The sequence below is a fragment of the Hyperolius riggenbachi genome, chromosome 6, assembly GCF_040937935.1.
Source record: "Hyperolius riggenbachi isolate aHypRig1 chromosome 6, aHypRig1.pri, whole genome shotgun sequence".
NCBI lineage: Eukaryota > Metazoa > Chordata > Amphibia > Anura > Hyperoliidae > Hyperolius > Hyperolius riggenbachi.
This window is the reverse complement of record NC_090651.1, coordinates 58,437,495-58,462,098: the sequence shown is the minus strand read 5'-3', so window position 1 is coordinate 58,462,098 and position 24,604 is coordinate 58,437,495. Positions and strand designations below refer to the sequence as shown.

The 24,604-nt window shown below is 46.2% G+C and overlaps 1 protein-coding gene across 5 annotated transcripts in view; it reads left to right on the top strand.

Moving 5' to 3' along the window:
* PATJ (PATJ crumbs cell polarity complex component) overlaps nucleotides 1-24,604 on the top strand; it is a 396,175-nt gene that overhangs the window by 334,174 nt on the left and 37,397 nt on the right. For all 5 annotated transcript variants that reach the window (XM_068239365.1, XM_068239368.1, XM_068239367.1 and 2 more), the window contains 2 exons: nucleotides 1,993-2,079; nucleotides 16,064-16,163. In XM_068239365.1, the coding sequence (XP_068095466.1) occupies nucleotides 1,993-2,079; nucleotides 16,064-16,163 (187 nt within the window). The remainder of the gene's footprint in view (nucleotides 1-1,992; nucleotides 2,080-16,063; nucleotides 16,164-24,604) is intronic.

The following is a 24,604-nucleotide window of genomic DNA, read 5'->3' as shown; positions in this document are numbered from 1 at the left end:
ACAGCCCCCTTGCTAGGCCACCAGCACTGGAGCATATCTCTCAGTGAGCATTCAGCAAGCTAAGAAGCTATGTCTCATCATGGCAGCCCTCCTTATTATACAGAGGGGCTGGCCAGTGTTCCTTTCTGTGATTGGGTGCCACGGTTCAGGCTAGGAGCCATCTGATTGGCTCAATGAGGTCAGGTGGGGCTGGCCAGGGTTCCCCTCTGTGATTGGTTGCTAGGGCTTCTGCTGGGAGCCCTCTGATTGGCTCCAGGATGTCATCTCTTTAGTTACAGTATTTCAGATCCGGATATCCGCGGATATCCGGCTTATGCGGTCAAATATCCGTAGATAGCTATCCAGATCCGGAATCCGATCCGGATCCGGACGCCAAACAGCGTTAGGCAGTTGTAAGGTGGTTAAAACCGCACTCCAGGCATTTTTACAGTATAGCCTGACCACTCTTGTTACATCCTAACACCCCACTTATTTATACACATATACACACATGTCCATCCTCCTGTATAAAATATCAACAATCAGTAGTAACGTAAAAGTCATGTGATTCATGCTCTGATAGCCCGCTCTCCATCTTCTCTGTGAAGGCGGGAGCTGCCTCATCATTGCACCATGCACTGAATTCTGGGAGAAGGCGTGACCTATTCTGCTATTCCCCCTTCTGCTGCTGCACTTGATGGGGGAATGTTAAGTGGGCTGCTACTATTGCTCTTCCTGCTGCTACTTCTGGGAGGAGAAGTGAATGGGCTGCTCTCCCCACCCCTTGCTGTTGTGGGCTATGGGGTGGGACCAAGAGAGTGGACACCATCAGAACGGCTTAGCGCAGACTGCCAGGCTTCCAAATGTTTGGCAGGCTGCTGTGATGGCAGACTTGAAAGAAACCCAAGATGAGACATATGGAGCCTTCTCTATTTATCTCCTTGTAAACCCCACCGATTTCCTGGCAGTCCTGCTGGTAGTGGATGGATAGTGCACTGGTTAAAGTCTCTGCCTCAGGAGACCAGGGTTCCAATCTCGGCTCTTTCTGTTCAGTAAGCCAGTACCTATTCAATAAGGAGACCTAGGGTAAGACTCCCTAACAATGCTAATGCTTACTAAACACGCCCTAGTGGCTACAACTCTGGCGCTTTGAGTCCGCCAGGAGAATGTCTGAATCGCACATGGTCTGTGGCTACAAGTATTAGAGGCAGAGGATCAGCAGGACAGCCGGGCAATGTGCATTGTTTAAAAGGAAATCAATAATTCAGCCTCCATTAGTCTTTTCACTTCGGGTTTCTTTTGAGCGTGGGTCTTGTGAAGAGTCAATAAAAGTTTGGAAATAAAGCATTGTATTTTATACTTTGGCTTGTGTAAACTTAGCGGAAGAGGGCGAGGGGAGAAGCGTTCCTTCAGAAGGAATTACTGAACTCTTGCACAGGACAGAAGGAAAACGGAGAGAAATGCACCCTGTATCTATTTAGAGAGTTTAGCCTGTCTAGTTCCCCTCATCTATAACAAATCACCTGTGTAATTTAATCTCTCAGCTGCCATATGGCTGCCTCGGCAGCTCAGCTAATTTGTAAACACAGGATGTTAATATGTTTGCATCCATGAAACACTGCAGATTTATTGCAGGATTTGTATCAGCTGTAACAAACGTTTTCTTTAAAGGTCATTATGATGTTGCTTATCTTTTAGAGCAGAGAGGAAGTTCTGAGTTCAGGTCCACTTTAAGAAGCCGTCATGGAGAGGTCCTGCTGTGCTCACCCTCTGTAATGATCACATTTGTCATATTTTCCCCGTGTTGAGTTGCAGCTCAGCCATTTACCTGTAAAGCCTCAGTCTGGCTCTCTGCGGCTCCCTGAAGCGAGAACTATCATTTTCTATTTGTGTTTGTTTTCCTGCTTGCCTGTGTGTTGGGATGTGGCGTGGCAGCCTATTAGGATGTTATGCTTAGTAACGGCAGGGCTCCCCGCGGCACCGATATTCAATAGACTCGTGTTTTCTCCTCAGTGCACCCAGGGACGTGTTCATCTGGAGATCGGAAGGCTCAGAGTCGGGTCTTGGATGTCATCCAGGAAGTCTTACCCCGCAAGCCAGGTACGGAATGCGTTTCTGCTTATGGCTATATATTTACACCCCCTGCTGTGGCACACGTTCTGCAGCCGAATCACTGCAGAGTACGCCGTTCAGTGCTGGATATCTGCACAGCATAGAGCAGGGTGATTGTGCTGAACCTGAACAGGATTCTGCCTATTTACAACAGCTGGCCAGTTTAGAAGTGGATTTCTGAATAATACAGGCACTTGTTTAAAGAGGAATTGTAGTGAAAATAACAGTGAATAAAATCTTTCCTCTCCCTGATTTAAATTCTGAAATTTATCACAGGTGGTAACATCTTTTGTCTTGTCAGGTGCAGATCTGCTGTATGTTCCTTTACTGAGAATTCCAAAGCCAGTGAAAACAATGCCTTATCGCCCTGAATGCTTTGAGAGGAGCATTCCGCATAGCTAAAAGCCTGTGCTAAGTATTACAGGGGAGGGCTGTGCTGCATACCAATATATAGATATAGGCAGAGGCGTAACAATAGACCCTGCAATGGATGCAGCCGCAGGGGGGCCCACTGATTTCTAGTTACGCCCCTGGATATAGGAAGTATTTCTGATGCTGAAACCAGGAAAATAACTGCAAAAGTGGGTATCCTGAATCATTTACTGCATTTCTACTAGCATACATTTGAAAAAAGGAGGGTGAAGGATAGCGGTAGTAAAATATGAGTATATTTTACTACATTCATATAATAAAATATCAACAATATTTATGATACTTTTCTATAATATAACTCTACTCTCACACAGAACCCACCACTGGCAGTGCCTAAACCTTGACATACCCCCAGGGCTGGATTTACCATAAGGCACTGTAGGCACGTGCCTACAGGCGCATGATGATTGAAAGGCGGCTCACTCCCCTCCCTGAGCGCCTGGCTCTCTCCTTGCCTATGCAGAGTCCTGATGAGAGTGTAGATGAGAGGTTTTTCATTTAGCATTTCACATAGATCTCCCTTTAGTCAGGGAAATGTCAAGCTACTTAATACTGAGGTTCCTCTAGCTAACTTATACTTGGGGGCACCTCTAGCTACTTAATATTAAGAGTAGTTCTGGTGGCTATCTAATACTAAGGGTAATCTATGACAGGCAAGGGAAGTAAGGAAGAAGTGGAAGCAGTGCAGTGTAATAGGGGTGTGTAGGTTCCTGAAGGCGAAGTCAAAGGTGCCAGGACATCTGCCTATAGGCCCTTGTGAGGTAAATCCGGGCCTGCATACCCCATGACATAAAACACAGCCTTTCATGCTATGTTATGTGTGCTCCCAGCCTCAAGGATATATTGAAGCTAAACAAATCCAGGTGCCTGCTTATAGATTAAAAACAAGCTCTGCTACGGCCTACACAGGAATAGGAGATCATTGGTGGCTGGAGTTAGGCTTTATACAATCCAGAGGATTTTATCGTTAATGGCCACCTTTAGTCTGAAATCAATCTAACCCAAGGTGGGGTAAAACGTGGATATCATTAAAATAATTTATGTCCCGCGTACGTTAAAAAGGGGCGCTGGGAAAAAAGGGCGCGGGGTTTTAAACGATAAGCATGGTTAACGTTTAAAAATATATTGTACTATATTTCGTTTATAAATAATGCTTTATAAAGTTATAAATCATTAAATAATGTGCATGAAATCGGCAATTGTGAAAACGTTAATCTTCCATTGAAAAACTGAAATGCATAATAACGTTTAAAAAAAAATTAGTAAGTAACCCTCCCTGTACCTACCCCTAACCCCTAGACCCCCATATTGGTGCCTAAACCTAAGACCCCCCTGGTGGTGCCTAAACCTAAGACCCCCCTGGTGGTGCCTAAACCTAAGACCCCCCCTGGTGGTGCCTAAACCTAAGACCCCCCCTGGTGGTGCCTAAACCTAAGACCCCCCCTGGTGGTGCCTAAACCTAAGACCCCCCCTGGTGGTGCCTAAACCTAAGACCCCCCCTGGTGGTGCCTAAACCTAAGACCCCCCCTGGTGGTGCCTAAACCTAAGACCCCCCCTGGTGGTGCCTAAACCTAAGACCCCCCCTGGTGGTGCCTAAACCTAAGACCCCCCCTGGTGGTGCCTAAACCTAAGACCCCCCCTGGTGGTGCCTAAACCTAAGACCCCCCCTGGTGGTGCCTAAACCTAAGACCCCCCCTGGTGGTGCCTAAACCTAAGACCCCCCCTGGTGGTGCCTAAACCTAAGACCCCCCTGGTGGTGCCTAAACCTAAGACCCCCCCTGGTGGTGCCTTAACCTAAGACCCCCCCTGGCGGTGCCTAAACCTAAGACCCCCCTGGCGGTGCCTAAACCTAAGACCCCCCTGGCGGTGCCTAAACCTAAGACCCCCCTGGCGGTGCCTAAACCTAAGACCCCCCTGGCGGTGCCTAAACCTAAGACCCCCCTGGCGGTGCCTAAACCTAAGACCCCCCTGGCGGTGCCTAAACCTAAGACCCCCCTGGCGGTGCCTAAACCTAAGACCCCCCTGGCGGTGCCTAAACCTAAGACCCCCCTGGCGGTGCCTAAACCTAAGACCCCCCTGGCGGTGCCTAAACCTAAGACCCCCCTGGCGGTGCCTAAACCTAAGACCCCCCTGGCGGTGCCTAAACCTAAGACCCCCCTGGCGGTGCCTAAACCTAAGACCCCCCTGGCGGTGCCTAAACCTAAGACCCCCCTGGCGGTGCCTAAACCTAAGACCCCCCTGGCGGTGCCTAAACCTAAGACCCCCCTGGCGGTGCCTAAACCTAAGACCCCCCTGGCGGTGCCTAAACCTAAGACCCCCCTGGCGGTGCCTAAACCTAAGACCCCCCTGGCGGTGCCTAAACCTAAGACCCCCCTGGCGGTGCCTAAACCTAAGACCCCCCTGGCGGTGCCTAAACCTAAGACCCCCCTGGCGGTGCCTAAACCTAAGACCCCCCTGGCGGTGCCTAAACCTAAGACCCCCCTGGCGGTGCCTAAACCTAAGACCCCCCTGGCGGTGCCTAAACCTAAGACCCCCCTGGCGGTGCCTAAACCTAAGACCCCCCTGGCGGTGCCTAAACCTAAGACCCCCCTGGCGGTGCCTAAACCTAAGACCCCCCTGGCGGTGCCTAAACCTAAGACCCCCCTGGCGGTGCCTAAACCTAAGACCCCCCTGGCGGTGCCTAAACCTAAGACCCCCCTGGCGGTGCCTAAACCTAAGACCCCCCTGGCGGTGCCTAAACCTAAGACCCCCCTGGCGGTGCCTAAACCTAAGACCCCCCTGGCGGTGCCTAAACCTAAGACCCCCCTGGCGGTGCCTAAACCTAAGACCCCCCTGGCGGTGCCTAAACCTAAGACCCCCCTGGCGGTGCCTAAACCTAAGACCCCCCTGGCGGTGCCTAAACCTAAGACCCCCCTGGCGGTGCCTAAACCTAAGACCCCCCTGGCGGTGCCTAAACCTAAGACCCCCCTGGCGGTGCCTAAACCTAAGACCCCCCTGGCGGTGCCTAAACCTAAGACCCCCCTGGCGGTGCCTAAACCTAAGACCCCCCTGGCGGTGCCTAAACCTAAGACCCCCCTGGCGGTGCCTAAACCTAAGACCCCCCTGGTGGTGCCTAAACCTAAGACCCCCCTGGTGGTGCCTAAACCTAAGACCCCCCTGGTGGTGCCTAAACCTAAGACCCCCCTGGTGGTGCCTAAACCTAAGACCCCCCTGGTGGTGCCTAAACCTAAGACCCCCCTGGTGGTGCCTAAACCTAAGACCCCCCTGGTGGTGCCTAAACCTAAGACCCCCCTGGTGGTGCCTAAACCTAAGACCCCCCTGGTGGTGCCTAAACCTAAGACCCCCCTGGTGGTGCCTAAACCTAAGACCCCCCTGGTGGTGCCTAAACCTAAGACCCCCCTGGTGGTGCCTAAACCTAAGACCCCCCTGGTGGTGCCTAAACCTAAGACCCCCCTGGTGGTGCCTAAACCTAAGACCCCCCTGGTGGTGCCTAAACCTAAGACCCCCCTGGTGGTGCCTAAACCTAAGACCCCCCTGGTGGTGCCTAAACCTAAGACCCCCCTGGTGGTGCCTAAACCTAAGACCCCCCTGGTGGTGCCTAAACCTAAGACCCCCCTGGTGGTGCCTAAACCTAAGACCCCCCTGGTGGTGCCTAAACCTAAGACCCCCCTGGTGGTGCCTAAACCTAAGACCCCCCTGGTGGTGCCTAAACCTAAGACCCCCCTGGTGGTGCCTAAACCTAAGACCCCCCTGGTGGTGCCTAAACCTAAGACCCCCCTGGTGGTGCCTAAACCTAAGACCCCCCTGGTGGTGCCTAAACCTAAGACCCCCCTGGTGGTGCCTAAACCTAAGACCCCCCTGGTGGTGCCTAAACCTTAGACCCCCCCTGGTGGTGCCTAAACCTTAGACCCCCCCTGGTGGTGCCTAAACCTTAGACCCCCCCTGGTGGTGCCTAAACCTTAGACCCCCCCTGGTGGTGCCTAAACCTAAGACCCCCCTGATGGTGCCTAAACCTAAGACTCCCCTGGTGGTGCCTAAACCTAAGACTCCCCTGATGGTGCCTTAACCTAAGACCCCCCCGGTGGTGCCTAAACAGAAACAGTACGGGATAAAATATATTACAATTTATGTTAAGTACTGATCGCTTTATTTTGTGAATAATAATGTTTTACAAACAGTAAGGGATAACATTTAAAATGTTTTATTGAAATAGGAAACGTAAATCATCACAAGCAGTTATAAAACATTAAAAATCTTCGGGCGCCGTTGGAAAACGTTATTATTCTCGGGCGCCCTTTTTTCCTGTTCGGCGCCCAGTAAACGATATTTATTATGGGAGTGAATGGCGGCGCCAGATTTGTCCACTAGCCACCTGCGCCCTTTTTTACTGTTTCCAAGTGTCCCTCCAGTCCCCCGCACTTTAAAGATAGTTTTGTGTTGCAGTTTATACTCTGGTGCTGTACAGACATGCTGCTAGCGAGTTGAGTTCTGCTCTATAGAAAGGAGGCGAGGCGGCAAGTGAGCAGGGTCCTGCTGTGGGTACCTAATAGAGCATGAGTCCCCAACCTTTTTGGACCAGAGGATCACTTTGAGGCAAGACATTCTTTCTGAGGCCCATCCGACTGGGACAGGGAGAAATCAATTGCATAAAATGTGATAAAGTGTATTTAAAGGAGTTATCAGGCAAATGTTTTACAATATAAGTGGCCTACCTGCCGCTGTTCAGTAGGCCAATGTCAGTAGGGTCGCATTGTTTTTTTCCCCCCTCCGGTCATCCCCGGCTCCGCAATTTGGGCCGTTTGTATTGGGTGCCCCGGAAGTAGATAGTGAGGAGTTATGTGTAACTTCCCTGTTCCTGTGCTTGGAACGCAGGGGGAAGTTACTTAGCTTTGCGTGCAGCCGTACAGTTCGGTACGGCTGCGCACGCGTAGTAGAGTGCAGAAGGAGGGTTCGAGCTTGCCTACGTCAATCACAAACCAAACCCTCCGCTTCTGCCACCGCCCGTCAGGCCCTCCCACTCCTCCCAGCCCACTCCTCCTCCCAGCCGCCGCCTTGCCTCTATGCGTGCTCCAAGCACAGATCATCCGTGCATGAGAGGCGCAGGCAAGCGGAGGCTGGGAGGAGGAGTGGGCTAGGAGGAGTGGGCGGGCCTGACGAGCAGTGGCAGAAGCGGAGGGTTTGGCTTGCGAGTGACGTAGCAAGCTCAAACCCTACTCCGGCAGTTCCAGTACGCGTGCGCAGCCGTAAGGGAACGTACGGCTGCGCGCTTCTCAAGTCACTGCGCCAGCGTCCAGTAGTATATTGCGCCTGTGTTGCCACATTAGTTCTGGGTTGCTGGGGAGCCCGACCTCGAGGTGGGGTCCCCGACCGCGGCTTGCCGAAGGAAACTGGTACGTTTGGACGGGGATTGGAGGGGGCGATCCGGGCACGAAAAAGGTTAGTTACACGCAGGCATGCGTGTTTTTAATTTGAGAGATTGCCTGATAACTCCTTTAATATTATTATATTCATTTACAGGGGTTGGACAAAGTAATGTGGAAACACCTTGAAAATCAACAAAATATATTTTAATATGGTGTAGGTCCACCAGTTACAGCCTCAATTTTCCGAGGTATTGATTCATACAAATTGTGAATGGTTTCCAAAAGGAATTTTAGCCCATTCTTCAGTTAAAACACCTCCAGTTCTTTTAGAGACGATGGCGGCGGAAATCGACTTTTTACTTGTATCTCTAAAAACGACCATAAATGTTCAATAATGTTGAGGTCTGGGGATTGTGGTGGCCAGATAAGATGCTCAACTTCATTAGAATGTTCCTCGTGCCAATCTTTAACAATTCTATCTGTATGGATTGGGGCATTATCTTCTTGAAAGATGGCATTCCCCTCCGGGAAACTGTTCTTGAACCATAGGATGAACTTGGTCGCCCAAAATTCCTAAATAGTCTCGGCTGTTCATTTTTCCATGAAGGGAAATCATTGTCCCGGCGGATTTCCAAGAAATAGCACCCCAGATCATCACAGAACCCCGCCATGTTTTACGGTTGGGAGAAGGCAATCTGGATGAAATGCTTCTTTTGGCTGTCTTCAAACGTACCCTCGGCCGGAGGTCGGAAATAAGGTAAACGATGATTCGTCAGAGAATATCAACATTTTTTCCACTGCTCGAGGGACCAATTTTGGTGGTTTCTACACCACTCTAAACGCTTTGTCTTTGAGAGCAGATGTTTTCTAATTGCAGTTCTTCCGTGGAATCCAGATTTGTGCAGCACCTGACGAACTATTTTTGTGGAAACTGGCTTCTGTATGTGTTCATTCAGCTCTGCAGTGATTTTAGGAGCCGTAGTCTTGCAAGCTTTTCTAACAATTCGATTTAGAGTCCGATGGTCTCTCTCAGACAACTTTCGGCCACAACTGTGCTTTGCTGAGGACATTTTTCCTTTTCTTTCAAAGGCAGTCATTACTTTTGAGACAGTACCTCTTGAGGTGGCCATTCACTGGTCGATTTGCCATCAGATTGACCAACAGATAGATCCCTCTCTGATCGAATCTGATCAAAGAGGGATAATATGGCTGGCCTTACTGCAAACAGATTGTGAATCGACTTCAGCATGAAACCGATCACAGTCTGTGAAGCTGCCGCTGCCCCCCCCCCCCCCCTGCATACATTACCTGATCCTGCCGGCGCGTGAATCTCGGTCTCTGCTGTCTGCTTCCCCGCTCTGGGCTCCATCTTCACTGTACTTCCTGTCCGGGGAAGTTTAAATAGTAGAGGGCGCTCTACTGTTTAAACTTCCTGCCGGGATAGGAAGAAGTGAAGCCTGCCGGACTCGAAGCCCAGCGTGGAGAAGAAGCAGCGGTGACAGCTGGGACTCGCGTCGGCCGGATCGGGTAATGTATTGCCACTAGCGTCGGTCGTCAGGCATTCGAACGCCGCTATCGACGCACTCCCGACCCGCCGACAATCGAGCGAAATCTTCCACTCTAACAGGAACGACGAGAATCAACAGGAACGATCGATTTTGGACGGAAATCGTTCGTCCAGTCAGCATTTGCGCAATGATTTCACAGCCGATTCGATCACAGTGATCGAATCGGCGGGAAAATTGGTAAGTGTATGGGCCCCTTTGAAATGCCAAGCATTCGGGCAGTTTCTGTTACAGTAGCGCCTGCCATACGAGCACCGACAATTTAGCCTCTTTGAAAGCCTGAGAGATCTGCCATTTTTATAAATTATATCCAACTTTGGTTTAAATATCTGTAACAGAAACAATTATTTTAATTAACTACTTTACCCCCAGCGGTACGGATTTCTCCGTCCCTTTTTCCACCCTGTTAACACCAAGGGACGGAGAAAATCCGTACCTGACGCCGCTCCCGCCGCTGTCCGCGCTCCCGCCCCCTCGTCCGCGCGCGCTCGTGCACGCCGCCGACCGTTCGCCCGGAGATCAATGAACGGAAAAAACCTTTCCCGTTCGTTGATCTCTGCCCTCCGCAATGATCAGCTGCTTCTACGAGAAGCAGCGATCATTGTGAGAAAAAAACAGTGTCCCAGCCTCCTAACCCATCCTGCAAGCGTACTTCCTGTACGCTTGCAGGTCGCATAAGCAAAAAGTTACTGTGGCCATCTTGTGGCCAAATAGTAAAACTACACCCTAAAGCATTTTTCATATACAAATACATTACTTTTACACTAAAAATTAACTCATTACCTCCTACACTCCCCAATTTTTTCTTTTTGTAATTAAAAAAAAAAATTACAATTAAAAAAAATACATAAATAGTTACCTTAGGGAATTAACTTTTAAAATCTTTGTCAAGAGGGTATAACACTGTTACTTTACAAACTATGGGCTTGTAATTAGGGATGGACGCAAAACTGAAAAAAAATGCACCTTTATTTCCAAATAAAATATTGGCGCCAAACATTGTGATAGGGACATCATTTAACCACTTCACCACTGAGGGGTTTTACCCCTTGAACACCAGAGCAATTTTCACCTTTCAGCGCTCCTTCCATTAATTCATCTATAACTTTATTATTACTTATCCCAATGAAATGAACTATATCTTGTTTTTTTCGCCACCAATTAGGCTTTCTTTAGGTGGGACATTATGCCAAGAATTATTTTATTCTAAATGTGTTTTAATGGGAAAATAGGAAAAAATGTGGGAAAAAATTATTACTTTTCAGTTTTCGGCCATTATAGTTTTTAAATAAAGCATGCTACTGTAATTAAAACCCATGAAATGTATTTAACCATTTGTCCCGGTTATAAAACCATTTAAATTCTGTCCCTATCACGTTTGGCGACAATATTTTATTTGGAAATAAAGTGCATTTTTTTCAGTTTTGCATCCATCCCTAATTACAAGCCCGCAGTTTATAAAGTAACAGTGTTATACCCTCTTGACATAAATATTTAAAAAGTTCAGTCCCTAAGGTAACTATTTATGTTTTTGTTTTTTTATTGTATTTTTTTTTTTAATTACAAAAACAAAATAAAAAAATTGGGGAGTGTGGGAGGTAATGAGTTAATTTATTGTGTAAATGTAATGTTTGTTTATGTAAAATGCTTTTAGGGTGTAGTTTACTATTTGGCCACAAGATGGCCACAGTGTGTTTGTTTACATGCGACCTGTAAGCGTCCTTCCGGACGCTTACAGGAAGCAGTAGGAGGCTGGGAGAATCACTATGATCGCGCTGTTTTTAATAGAAGCAGCGCGATCATTGCGGGGGCTTAGATCAACGAACGGGAATGGATTTTCCCGTTCTTTAATCTCCGTGCGAGCAGGTGGCGGCGTGCACGAGCGGCGGGTGCGCGCACACGAGCGGCGGGAGCGCGGACAGCGGCGGTAGCGCGGAAGGTACGGATTTCTCCGTCCCTGGTTTTTTAGGGGGGAAAAAGGGACGGAGAAATTCGTACTGCGGGGGTTTAAGTGGTTAAACGGTTTTATAACCGGGACAAATGGGCAAATTTCATGGGTTTTAATTACAGTAACATGCATTATTTAAAAACTATAAAGGCCGAAAACTGAAAAATAATAAAAAAATTTCCCAAATTTTTTCCCTATTTTTCCATTAAAACACATTTAGAATAAAATAATTCTTGGCATAATGTCCCACTTAAAGAAAACCTAATTGGTGGGGAAAAAAACAAGATATAGTTCATTTCATTGTGATAAGTAATGATAAAGTTATAGACGAATGAATGGAAGGAGCGCTGAAAGGTGTAAATTGCTCTGGTGCTCAAGGGGTAAAACCCCATCAGTTGTGAAGTGGTTAAACATATCAAATAACAAAAATAATAAACCGAAAAAATTTAACACATGTCAAGTTTTGATTGCTTAACCTCCTGCGGCGGTAAGCCCGTGCGGAGCACGGGCTATGCCGCCGCAGGGCACCGCTCAGGCCCTGGTGGGCCGATTTGCAAAATTTTTTTTTTAGTTACACGCCGCTAGCACTTTGCTAGCTGCGTGTACTATGCGATCGCCGCCACTTCGCGTTGATTCACCGCTACCCGCCGCGCCGCCCCCCAGACCCCGTGCGCAGCCTGGCCAATCAGTGCCAGGCAGTGCTGAGGGGTGGATCGGGACACCCGATGATGTCATCACGATCGTCGCCATGGCAACGGGGCAGCCAAGCAGGAAATCCCGTTTTGCTCTGACCGCCGGAGGCGATCGGATAGGGTGGGGGGATGCCGCTGCTCAGCGGCTATCATGTAGCTAGCGCTAGGCTAGCTACATGATTTAACAAAAAATAAATTAAAAAAATAGAGCTGCGCTGCCCCCTGGCGGTTTTAATTGACCGCCAGGGAGGTTAAAACATGTTCAAAGATTATGATGCCAAAATGTTAGGTGTTTCCATTATTTTGTCCAAACCCTGTATATTTTATATGTATTATTACATTATAATAACATTTAACATCAATTAAATTGTAATGCAACACATAATGCACAATCAGTGTGAGTCATGCGCTTGTTTCTGTCCAACTAACTGGTCCCATCTCGGGGTGAAGGGAGACAAAGACACCCGAAGGGTTGCGGGTGTTATAGAGAATTTAGTTGAAAGGAAATATGTCCCATCAGATTACTGAAGAAGAGGCAAATGTCGGGGAACACCAGTGCATGCTTTGGCCAAGGAAAATCTACAGTTTGTACATAGCTTAAGTGCTGGTCTGCAAGAGATAGTAAGAGATAGTAATGCTGGGTACACACGTTGCGATTTCCCGCTCTATGCCAATCTTGATCCTGGTCGATTGATTATTTTGATTGGGTCTCGATCGATACAGCCGTCGATTTACTATTGTTAAGTATGCAAAATCGGCGGCTGTATCGATCGAATCACGATTGATCCCACCGGTCGAGCGCAAAATCGCAACGTGTGTACCCAGCATAAGGCATTTGATCCACTACAAGCGCTACCCACTACAAAGTGCCATGATTTGCCAAATCACGGAAGTGTCGCAATTTCAAAGCAGTTCCCGGAGAGATCACAATTTGCCAATCACAAGACTGTGTGTGGGATCACCCCTGTAGGGAGCCACTGGTGTAGCGCTTTGCCAAACCACAGCGAACAGCAACCACTGCAAGAATGCTCCCAGTGGGTCCCAGGCCTAACACCTGTAAAGAGAGCCTTATGAAATTGTGACATTAAAATGGAGCCCAAAGATCAAGGACAATTCATTTACTGTGATCAAATTTTCCAGCAACGTTTGTGAAACCGTTGAATGGGGAACTCCTTTTATTTTTTTTTGTTTCAAATCAAAGAAAATAGTGTCTGGAAATGAGCTTTAAGTTCCCGGTTTTATCTTTACATTTCTATATTGACTACATCTGAAGAATAGAAGACCTGGGGATGAATGTATTATGGTGCTTGTTTCGTACGGCCACCACTGTTACAAAAGCTCCCGTTTCTCTTATTGACGACCATGCAAATCCCCTTATGGAGCTGCATCCATTGATCTGCCAGCTGAGTCGTGTGTGATTATTCCTGGAGAGATCTATGGACGGCCGTGATGGAGCTCTCAATAACCAGGGTCCTCCTCATAGTGAGCTAATTGGAATCAATGACATAAATTCCGATGATTCTCTCTCTTCACATAGAACTGGGTCGATACGGACGCCAGTGCTTTAACACCACTGCTGCATTTGCTTTTGAGCATCTGAACTGCAGGGGAGCTCCGCATTTTACTTCCGCTGTCTTTTTATCTTTATAATAGAGGTATGTCAGGCTCAGATGGAACTGCCTGGTGAATGCCATCCTGTGTGATTCCACCCTTTTGTTTTTGCAAGCAACTTATGATTTTACTAATCAGCAGATTCTGCAAGGATGGCATAAGCTATGGTATACTGCACAGGGAGGAGGCGGCACATTGATTAGTAAGATTACGCAGGGGAAGGGGGGGGGGGTGTTGGGCTACACATAGAGGGCAGAACTGTAAATAGAATTTTTTGGGGGGTGAGGGGGCAGCTGTACATAAGAGGACATGAAAATTGCTGTGCATGTAAGGGGGCAGCACAAAACTTTTGGTCTGTGTGATATGGGGGTGGGGGTGAAAGTATAAGTCGGGCCTTGGCCTCAGTATATTTAGCTAAATGGCAAATTAGTAGGTCGCTGCCTGTGAACTGCCGAGAGGAGCCACAGAGATTGACATTGTGCTCTTATGCAGTGACAGTGCAGTGCCAGCCAATCACAGCACGAGTGCACAATGTCCGTCTCCGTGGCTTCACTATTTTGAATGATCGACCACAATCTACCCAGCAGTCCTTCGTGATCTATTGGTAGATCACGATCGACACAATGTGCGCCCCTGCTCTCGACTATCCAGAAGCTTCCCATTACCAAAAGCGTAGCTGTTGTATTAGTATCATGATTTCTCAGCAAGGAGTCCTGGTGCCTATGAGGTGAAGGGAAAACCAGGAGCCAAATGGTGATGTAGTATCCTTAGATCATACAGATAGAAAATGTGGGTGTTAGATACTCACAAAGGTTGGTTGCAACCTGCAACCACTGTATTAGCATGCGCGGAAACAACCAATCCCCACTCAGAGGAGGTGCCTAGTAGCTAAATTAAAAGGATCTTTTGGGAGGCACCCAGTGTGTATAAATGATGATTCTATGTTCTCTGTAGCTAAAATCCGTTAAAATTAAAAAGGTATCTTACCTCTTCACATAATTAAAGTTAAAATATTTTGGAAAGGAATTTTATTAGTAAAAGGAAAAGTTGACAACTCGTTTCACGGGTACTTGCCCGCTTCCTCAAATCAATAACAGGATAAACATGATCTGCAAAAAAGTGGAGCGTAGGCGCCTGCAAAGTCTACTATACCAAAGGTAAGTATCTAACTTTAGATTTTTAAAAGATTTCAGGGCTACTTTAAGCTCACACTTGTCCTACATTGAACCATGTGCTTTTTTTTTTTTCATTTGTGCATTCAAGATTTGAAAATTTACAGGAATACTTTTTTGGAATGTTTTCAAATTGCTCTATAAATGCAAATAGTCAAACCAATCCACAACTCTTCAAAGGCTGCAATAAAAAAAAAACTCAGGACGGCGGCGGGAGCGTGATCTAGGACGCGCACGTCCAGGGCTGTGCAGACACAGTGGCCACCGACTGGCCAGTCATCAGAAATGAAACTAGCTCGCTGCGAGGGACTGGAGGATTGGTTTGTCCAAGCGTGGGCACAGGATATCTGCAGGAGGCCGGTAGAAGCCCCAGATCATTTTTTTCTTTTTTCTTTTTTTTATCCTCAGTTAAAGGGAACCTAAACTGAGAAGGATATGGATTTTTCCATTTTAAAATAATACCAGTTGTCTGACTCTCCTGCTGATCCTCTGTCTCTAATACTTTTAGCCGCAGCCCCTGAACAAGCATGCAGATCAGGTGCTCTGACTGAAATCAGACTGGATTAGCTGCATGCTTGTTTCAGGTGTGATTCAGACACTACTGTAGTCAAAGAGATTAGCAGGACTGCCAAGAAACTGGTATTGTTTAAAACGAAACTTCGATATCCCTCTCAATTAAAGTTCCCTTTGAGGTTCCCTTTAAACTACAAAGCAGGACAAAAAAAATTGCTGACGCGTTTCAGACAGCGATGTATCTTTAGTTATAGCCTCTAAACGTGAACACAAGAACACACAGTGTGAACAATCCATAGGAAAACACTGAATGTACGAAGGACTGCGTTTAGAAAAACATCAAAACCATCTGGATTTTGACAAGTGTGGACCTGCCTTTGGGTTTTATCTGCTTATAAACTATAACTGAAAGAGGTAAACGCCGCACACCACCCAGCCCTAATGGATCTCTACATGCATACATTAAAGAATTAAAGTCCTGTAAAATTGCATTTCTGACAGTGAAAATGAGAAAAGACGCACGCTGGCATCTCCCCGTCATGCTTTTCCACAATACTCGCGAACGGGGAAATTCAGTCTAATAATAGCCTCCGCCGTTCTGTAATTAAATTCAAATGAAATTATGAAGTCTTCAGAATGTACAAGAGTTTAATTACTCTGCAAATCTTTGTTGCAGGTCAGCCAGAACAGCAATCAGAGCGCTCAGCAGCCCGCGTACATCCCGGTGGTTTCCAGCGCAAAGAGATCTTCTACTCCCTCCTCACAGAGGAACTCTGGTAATACCACATCACCTCCAGCAGAGATGGCTAATGAGATGCAGATTGTATGCAGCTAGGAACTGGAACCTATGACAAGTAACAGGAAGTGTCTGTGATTGGTCCAGTTCCAATGCTGCATGCACGATGGAATGATTTGCATCTTACTGGCCATCACGAGTTTCCTGAAATGTCGTATCTCAAAGGACCACCCCAGCAAGAATAATACTTTTTGTATGCCTTGGAGAATTCATTCCAGTCAAAGGATATATACTCACACTTTAAAAAAGTATAGTGCCCCCTCTCCACTTCAGCATTAAAGGGAACCTGAGGTGAGAGTGATACGGAGGCTGACATATTTATTTCCTTGTAAACAATACCAGTTGCCTGGCAGTTCTGCTGATCCTCTGCCTCTAATGCTTTTAGCCATAGACCCTGATAAAGCATGCAACAGGTCAGGTGTTTGACTAATCTGACTCAGATTTTACTGGATTAGCCATTTATTTATTGTATTTATAAAGCACCAACATATTACGCAGCCATATGCTTGTACCAGGGTTCTGACTCAACTGGGCTGCCAGGCATCTGGCATTGTTTACAAGGAAATAAATACAGCAGCCTCCATATCCCTCTCACTTCGGGTTCCTTTGCAGCAAGTGCCTTCCACAACAAATGAGGGTTTTTATTTGTGTGTGTGTGTGTGTGTATGTATGCGTATATATATATATATATATATATATATATATATATATATATATATATATATATATATATATATATATATATATATATATATATATATATATATATATATATATATATTTATATTTATTATAAATATCTTTTAATAAATCATTTAAGATTAATTACAAAACAGATACATAAATAACATTTGTATCACTGTAGTCTTAAGCCCCTTCTACACCATACAATTTTTTTGTTCAATTCATTGATTCAATTTGATTCAATCCAACATGTCTGATCGGGATTTGATTCGATTTAATTTGCCATTGCAAAACAATGGCAAATTGAATCACATTGAATCCCGATCGAACATGAATCGAATCAATGAATCAAATCAGACAAAAAATTCTTGGGCAGCACATAGATCATTAAATATGTTAATTCAGAGTGTCTTATCAACACAGCCGCTCTCCCAAGGTGCAGGGGCGCTATATGCAAGGTGAAGGAATCAAGTGGCTGGATGCCAGTCTGAGAGCCGCCTTAAAGGAAAGCTTAAGGGATATGTGACATTATGAGATAGACATGTGTGTGTACAGCGCCTAGCACAAAAACAAAATATGCTGTTGCTTTTCTTCTTTCTCTGCCTGAAAGAGTTAATATTCAGCTATGCAACTGACAGTTTTTATCCAGTTGGGACACAGTCAGACTGTAGCACTGTCTCTCACTGATAAGAAATTACAGCCAAAAACACTTTCCTGGCAGAGAACTGGGCTTCTGAGAGCAGGGGATAGATAAATAAAGGTCAATAGTTATTTTAGCACTCTGAGACACAGAACAGACTGTTTCATTGAGCTAAGACAAAACAATAAATCTACTTAAAGAGACTCTGAAGTCTCTTTTCTCCCCTAATTTTCTCATATAGTGCTGTTAATAGGTAATGCCTAAGTGAAATCGCCACATCCTCGAGAGATGACAAATTTATTGCTGAAGATTAGCCATGCAAAGCTCCCGGGCTCGCAGGGCTTGAATTCCTCAATGAGGCAGAGCTTTAGGCTGTAGCTCTGCCTCCTCCGCAGTCAATCTCTGCAGATCGCCGCCTCTCCCCGCCTCTCCCCGCCCCTCTCAGTCTTCTATCACTGAGAGGGGAGTGGAGGAGGCGGAGACCTGCGGACATTGATTGCGGAGAGGCAAAGCTACAGCTGAAAGCTCAGCCTTTCCAGGGCAGCACAATCTGCGACCTGCAAAGTCGTGGAACTTGGCAGGTTGCTTTTTCTATATTAAATCACTCATCTGTTGTGAGGATGCAGCGATTTCACTGGGGCATTAACTCTTAACAGGATGATATGAGCAAAACAGGGAAAAAAGAGACTTCAGAGTCTCTTTAAAGTTTTTAACCACTTCGCCACTGAGGGGTTTTACCCCCTGACCACCAGAGCAATTTTCACCTTTCAGCGCTCCTTCCATTCATTCGTCTATAACTTTATTATTACTTATCGCAATGAAATGAACTATATCTTGTTTTTTTCGCCACCAATTAGGCTTTCTTTAGGTGGGACATTATGCCAAGAATTATTTTTTTCTAAATGTGTTTTAATGGGAAAATAGGAAAAATGTGGGGAAAAAAATAATTATTTTTCAGTTTTCGGCCATTATAGTTTTTAAATAATGCATGCTACTGTAATTAAAACCCATGAAACGTATTTGCCCTTTTGTCCCGGTTATAAAACCATTTAAATTATGTCCCTATCACAATGTTTGGCGCCAATATTTTATTTGGAAATAAAGGTGCATTTTTTTCAGTTTTGCGTCCATCCCTAATTACAAGCCCATAGTTTATAAAGTAACAGTGTTATACCCTCTTGACATAAATATTTAAAAAGTTCAGTCCCTAAGGTAACTATTTATGTATTTTTTTTAATTGTAAATTTTTTAATTTTTTTTTAATTACAAAAAAAAAAAAAATGGGGAGTGTGGGAGGTAATGAGTTAATTTTATGTGTAAAAGTCATTTATTTGTATGTGAAAAATGTGTAGGGTGTAGTTTACTATTTGGCCACAAGATGGCCACAGTAACTTTTTGTTTTAATGCGACCTCCAAGCTTCCTTCCGGAAGCTTGGAGGAAGAATAAGGAGGCTGGACACGTGAGTTTTTTCTCACAATGATCGCGCTGCCCATAGGAGAGCAGCTGATCATTGCGGGGCTTAGATCAACGAACGGGAATGGATTTTCCCGTTCATTGATCTCTGGGCGAGCGGGCGGCGGCGGTTTTACTAGCGGCGGGCGGCGTGTTTACGAGCGGGAGCGCGGGCAGCGTCGGGAACGCGGAAAGTACGTGTTTCTCCGTCCCTGGTTTTTAAAGGATGGAAAAAGGGGCGGAGAAATACGTACGCGCGGGGGTAAAGTGGTTAAACCTAAAACTGAGATATGTAAGTGTCATTTTTAGAAGTAGGAGGATAGATGCAATTGTTTATCTCCTCAGATCAGTTTCACTTTAAAGGGATACTGTAGGGGGGTCGGGGGAAAAATGAGTTGAACTTACCCAGGGCTTCTAATGGCCCCCTGCAGACATCCTGTACCCACGGAGCCACTCACCGATGCTCCGGCCCCGCCTCCGGTTCACTTCTGGAATTTCAGACTTTAAAGTCTGAAAACCACTGCGCCTGCGCAGCTGCATCCTCGCTCCTGCTGATGTCACCAGGAGAGTATTGCACAAGCCCAGTATGGTCTTTGGTCTGCGCAGTATGCTCCTGGTGCCATCAGTGGGAGCGAGGACACGGCAACGCAGGCGCAGTGGTTTTCTGACTTTAAAGTCAGAAATTCCAGAAGTGAACTGGAGACGGAGCCGAAGCATCGGGGAGTGGCTGCGCGGGCACAGGATGTCTGTGGGGGGCCATTAGAAGCCCCGGGTAACATCAACTCATTTTCCCCCGACCCCCCCCCCCTACAGTATCCCTTTAAGATTACGACCATTTGTGACCATAAAGGTTATGAAAATGTGCGTTAGACTGCGCTTGGATAAGACCACTGTGTTACAAACGTTATTTTAAAGTGTACCAGAGATGAAGAATATTAAAAGATTTATACATACCAGGGGCTTCCTCCAGCCCCATCGCATGGATTGCCCACACACCGCCGTCCTCAGTCTTCTCCGTCATCTGTACTGGGTTCAGGTACTGTAACCTTGGCCAGTCTAAGCAAGCGCAGTGCGCTCTCTCTGGCGGAGAATAGTACTGTGCAGGCACTGCACTTGTGCAGACTGGCCGCGGCTGGCCAAAGTTACGGGACCCGGTACCAGAGCTGGAGAAGACTGAGGACGGAGGCGTGGGAGCAATCCGTGTGGATGGGGCTGGAGGGAGCTCCAGGAATGTATTAATCTCTTAATATTGTCTATCTCTGGTTTACTTTGAATTAGTTCTTAAAAGATAATAAATAAAAATATATATATATTCATGCGCAGTTAAAGCCTTTGGGCTTGATTCATCCAGCAGCGCAGCTTGAAGAGCCGTAGTGCGCCCTATGCACACCTTACATAGCAGTGCGCACTGCCATAAAAGGAGTGTGCCTTCCTTAGTTATGTGCATTGCTTCCTTAGCAATGCGCGAAGCAGTGCGCGTAACATTAACTGCGAGTGGCCCTGCTTCTGTGAAGTATCGCTACCGCAATACTTCACTCCTGGCTGCTGCTGTATTAATTTACATAGCAGTTAATGTTATGCGCATTGCTTTGCACATTGCTAAGGAAGCAATGTGCGTAACTAAGGAAGGCACCCTCCTTACATGGCAGCGTGCACTGCTATGTAAGGTGTGCATAGGGCGCACTATGGCTCAGTAAGCTGCTTGATGAATCAGATCCTTCATTTGTTGTGAGATAAGGCAATTCAGGACAGAATAGTAAACCCACAATTTTTGCCGGTGTTGAATAATGCTCAGTGCAGATAGATCTCTGTACTTGACAGCTCCTCTGCTATCTCATGATTGGTGTTGTCTGAGCTGCCAGGTGAGAATAACACACAGCATGAAGCCAGCAGTCACTTCTCCAGATAGCCTGTGACGCTGCAGCTGAGCTGATACAGAAGCAAGGTGTGCTGCAGTACCAAGGTAGACGTCCAGCAGGATTTATACATCAAGAACAAAGCTGGCTTCCCTCCTCAGACTTCTATAATTGGAAACCACACGGACAAAATGTTCTTGAGATATGGATGATATAAAGCACTGCTAGCTCTACATTGGGGCAGATTGATCAAAATCAGTGCAAAGAAAGCCGAAGCACAACTGGTGCAAACATGGAGCAGCTGTCCTGATTGTGATTGGCTGCTCTGAGTACCTGCTCCACTTCTGCATTAGATGTACACAAAATCTCCTTGCACTAGTTTTAATGACTCTGCCCCAATAACTTCAATTCACTAAGCATTCCTGCATGCAGTAAAGCAGAAAATGGCCACTATTAAAGGACACGAACTGAAATTAGACTGTTGTTTTACTTACCTAGGGCTTTATCCAGCACACAGTAGGCATGCATGACCCCCCCCCCAAGTCACCTTCCCGCTCCTCCTTACTCAGCTTTTTGGAACACTACAGCAATCGAGCCACCCAAGACGCGCAGTACTGCGCATTCGCTGGCCCGGCAGAGCACATCCTTGATCGCGCTTCCATAGCCAGGAGAATTATACGAACGCGAGGCTTGATGCAATGCACATGCGAAAAGCGCTCCTGGTGATGGGTGCGCGATAAAGGAAGCATGCTGCCTGGCCAGTGCATGTGTAGTACTGTGCGACTCGGGCAATTCGCCTGCTGTAGCGGCGAGAAGAAGGACCAGGAGGACAGTGAGGGACATACAAGCATACGGGGCTGGAAGAAGACCCAGGTAAGTAAAAGAATAGTCTTTAATTTCAGCTCTGGTATCCTTTAAAGTGGTATTGTCATCAAATTTCATCTATAGTCTAATGACCTGTACACACACCTGACTAAAGCGGCCAAGACATGTATTAGTCTATGCCAGTCGGCATGTGTACAGAGGCGGCTGATAACAACAGACTACCGATAGGCGTGTGACCAGCGACAGATGATTTGCAAGTGTGGCTAGTGGCGGCCAACTTCTTTGAAGATGTCGAACCCCTACATGCACACACTGCTACATCTCCTCCCCCCTTCCCCCCCCCATAGCAACACAATGCATTGTCTGCTGACATGCGACTGTACAGGCCGGTCCAGAGATTTCCTCCCAAGGGAATTGGGTCCTTGGGGGACGCACGACGTGTTTTCATGGGTTAAAGCTCATGCTTTACACTTCATTTAGCTGCTAATTGACAAGCCTGCCATTGCCAGGCAGAACTATCAGTTTGTGCAGGAAGTGTATACACTGTGTAAACAGGGCAGAAAAGCTTCTGCTGTATCCAGGGGGGAGCAGAGAGCATTATTCTATTTGCTTCATATTTACTTATCTAAGGGTAAATCTAGGAGTCAATCTGATCATTTGTCCTGCAGCCAGTAATGAGGTTGCTTCAGTGATGTGCAAATATTCATACAGAAGACATCGTATTCATTTTTTACTGTGTTTAGAGGAAAAGATTTTTTTGATGGCAATACCTCTTTAACCAAACATTTTTTTGAAAGGTCAATTCAAGGCTGTTAGTGCATGGGAAACTTAAATTACCAACTAGTGAGGTACATACATTACCTCAACAAATGTCAATTCACAAACATTAGAGCCTGCGGTAAAACCAAGTGAGATATTCCGTATTTATGGGATCTCCAACCTTGAGATGTGGGTAACTGACGGCCGTTTGGAAGGTTATAAAAGCAGAGAAGAAATGAAAACTAAACTATTCAAGAAAATAAAAAAGGTAGTAGTAAAAAACACATTTCCTCAATTTCACAATATTATTATGCAGTAATTAAAAATAATGATTTTAAATGGATACAAATGTTAATTGTATGCAGCTTGGACTTGCACAACATGATACTTACATAGACATGTGACTATGGTAGGGATTAGATTGTGAGACCCTCCTCTCTACACAGCGCTGCAGAAGGTGTTGGTGCTATACAAATCATAATAAGGTAATCCAATAACATAGTGTCAGGGAGGAGGGAATGTGCCCTCTGGTGGCCATGTGTAGTACTGCAACAATTTAATAACCATGAACTGCAATCAATTCCGATACACAAGAAAGGCTTTTCTACTATCTGTTAAATCCAGCACTAAGTAATTTTGAATGTCTGCCATTTGGAAAGACATTCAAAATTACTTAGAAATGGGCCTAGTGATACATTCTTCTCACCGCAGCGCCTCTACAACTCCGCTCTGTAAAGCCCTACACTGGCTCCCCATCAGCTTTAGGATCAATTTCAAAATCCTGTGCTTGGCCTACAAATCAGTGCACAAGACCTGCCCGACCTACATCTCTGATCTGGTCCACAGGCACATACCAGCCCCCGCCCTCTCTGATCCTCCAATGACCTGCGCCTAGTCGCACCACGCATAACTCAGTCACACGCACGATTGCAGGACTTCACCAGGGCTGCCCCTACTCTCTGGAACTCGCTCCCACCAGTCGTCAGACTCGCCCCCACCTTTAATACCTTTAAACAAGCTCTCAAGACTCACCTCCTCACGCTCGCATACCCCCCTACACCAGCACCATAATATGTTCTGTTAGACACCCTCTCAAAAGATGCACCTATTGTCTCCACCCCCACCCTTTAGATTGTAAGCCTCTGGCAGGGCCCTCCTCCCCAGTGTTTCCAGCTTGATTATGCAATCTTACTGACAATCACCCCTCTTGTGGACTAGAACAGTCTCTATTTTGACCTATGACACTGTATTGTTATCAAATCTTTTGCATGATCTTGTTTTGTTGTGAGTTTCCGTATGTTCTACCTGTATGTTAACCCATTTATCTATTGTGCAGCGCTGCGTAATATGTTGGCGCTTTATAAATACAATAATAATAATAATAATGGGCCTCTTAGGTCTGGGTGGAGCAAGTAGGAGGGATGTGATGTGGTTTCCAGTGGAGAAGCCGGAAAGGTACTGAAGGTAGGCACTTCATGACCCGTTTGACTGATGCCTGATCCTACCATACTGGGCGTCACTTGACTATATGTACAGGGAATGCCCATTGTCTAGAGCAATTTTGAATGTGGAGTCGCACTTGCTTGGCTTCCATCAATTCCAGATGGTCAGGTGTGCAGATCTAATAGTCCCGGACACCATGGGACTCAAACTGTGGCAAATGAAGAGAAAGATCCGCACCACCTTCAGAAAAGCTTAGTCTGTTTTATTGGAAAAAAACATACAAATTTAAAAAGAACTTTAAGGCAGGACAGTCCACTGTTTCGGGCTCCTGCCCATCTTCATGCTGCCTAGTTCCTAGGCAGCATGAAGATGGGCAGGAGCCCGAAACAGTGGACTGTCCTGCCTTAAAGTTCTTTTTAAATTTGTATGTTTTTTTCCAATAAAACAGACTAAGCTTTTCTGAAGGTGGTGCGGATCTTTCTCTTCATTTGCCACATTGTCTAGAGCAAAACAGAAAGTGTCCTTCTTAAAGGGAACCTAAACTGAGAAGCATATGGATTTTTACTTTTAAAATATTACCAGTTGCCTGACTCTCCTGCTGATCCTGTGTCTCTAATACTTTAAGCCACAGCCCCTCAACAAGCATGCAGATCAGGTGCTCTGACTGAAGTCAGACTGGATTAGCTGTATGCTTGTTTCAGGGGTGTGATTCAGCCACTTCTTCAGCCAAAGAGATCAGCAAGATCCCAGGCAACTGGTAT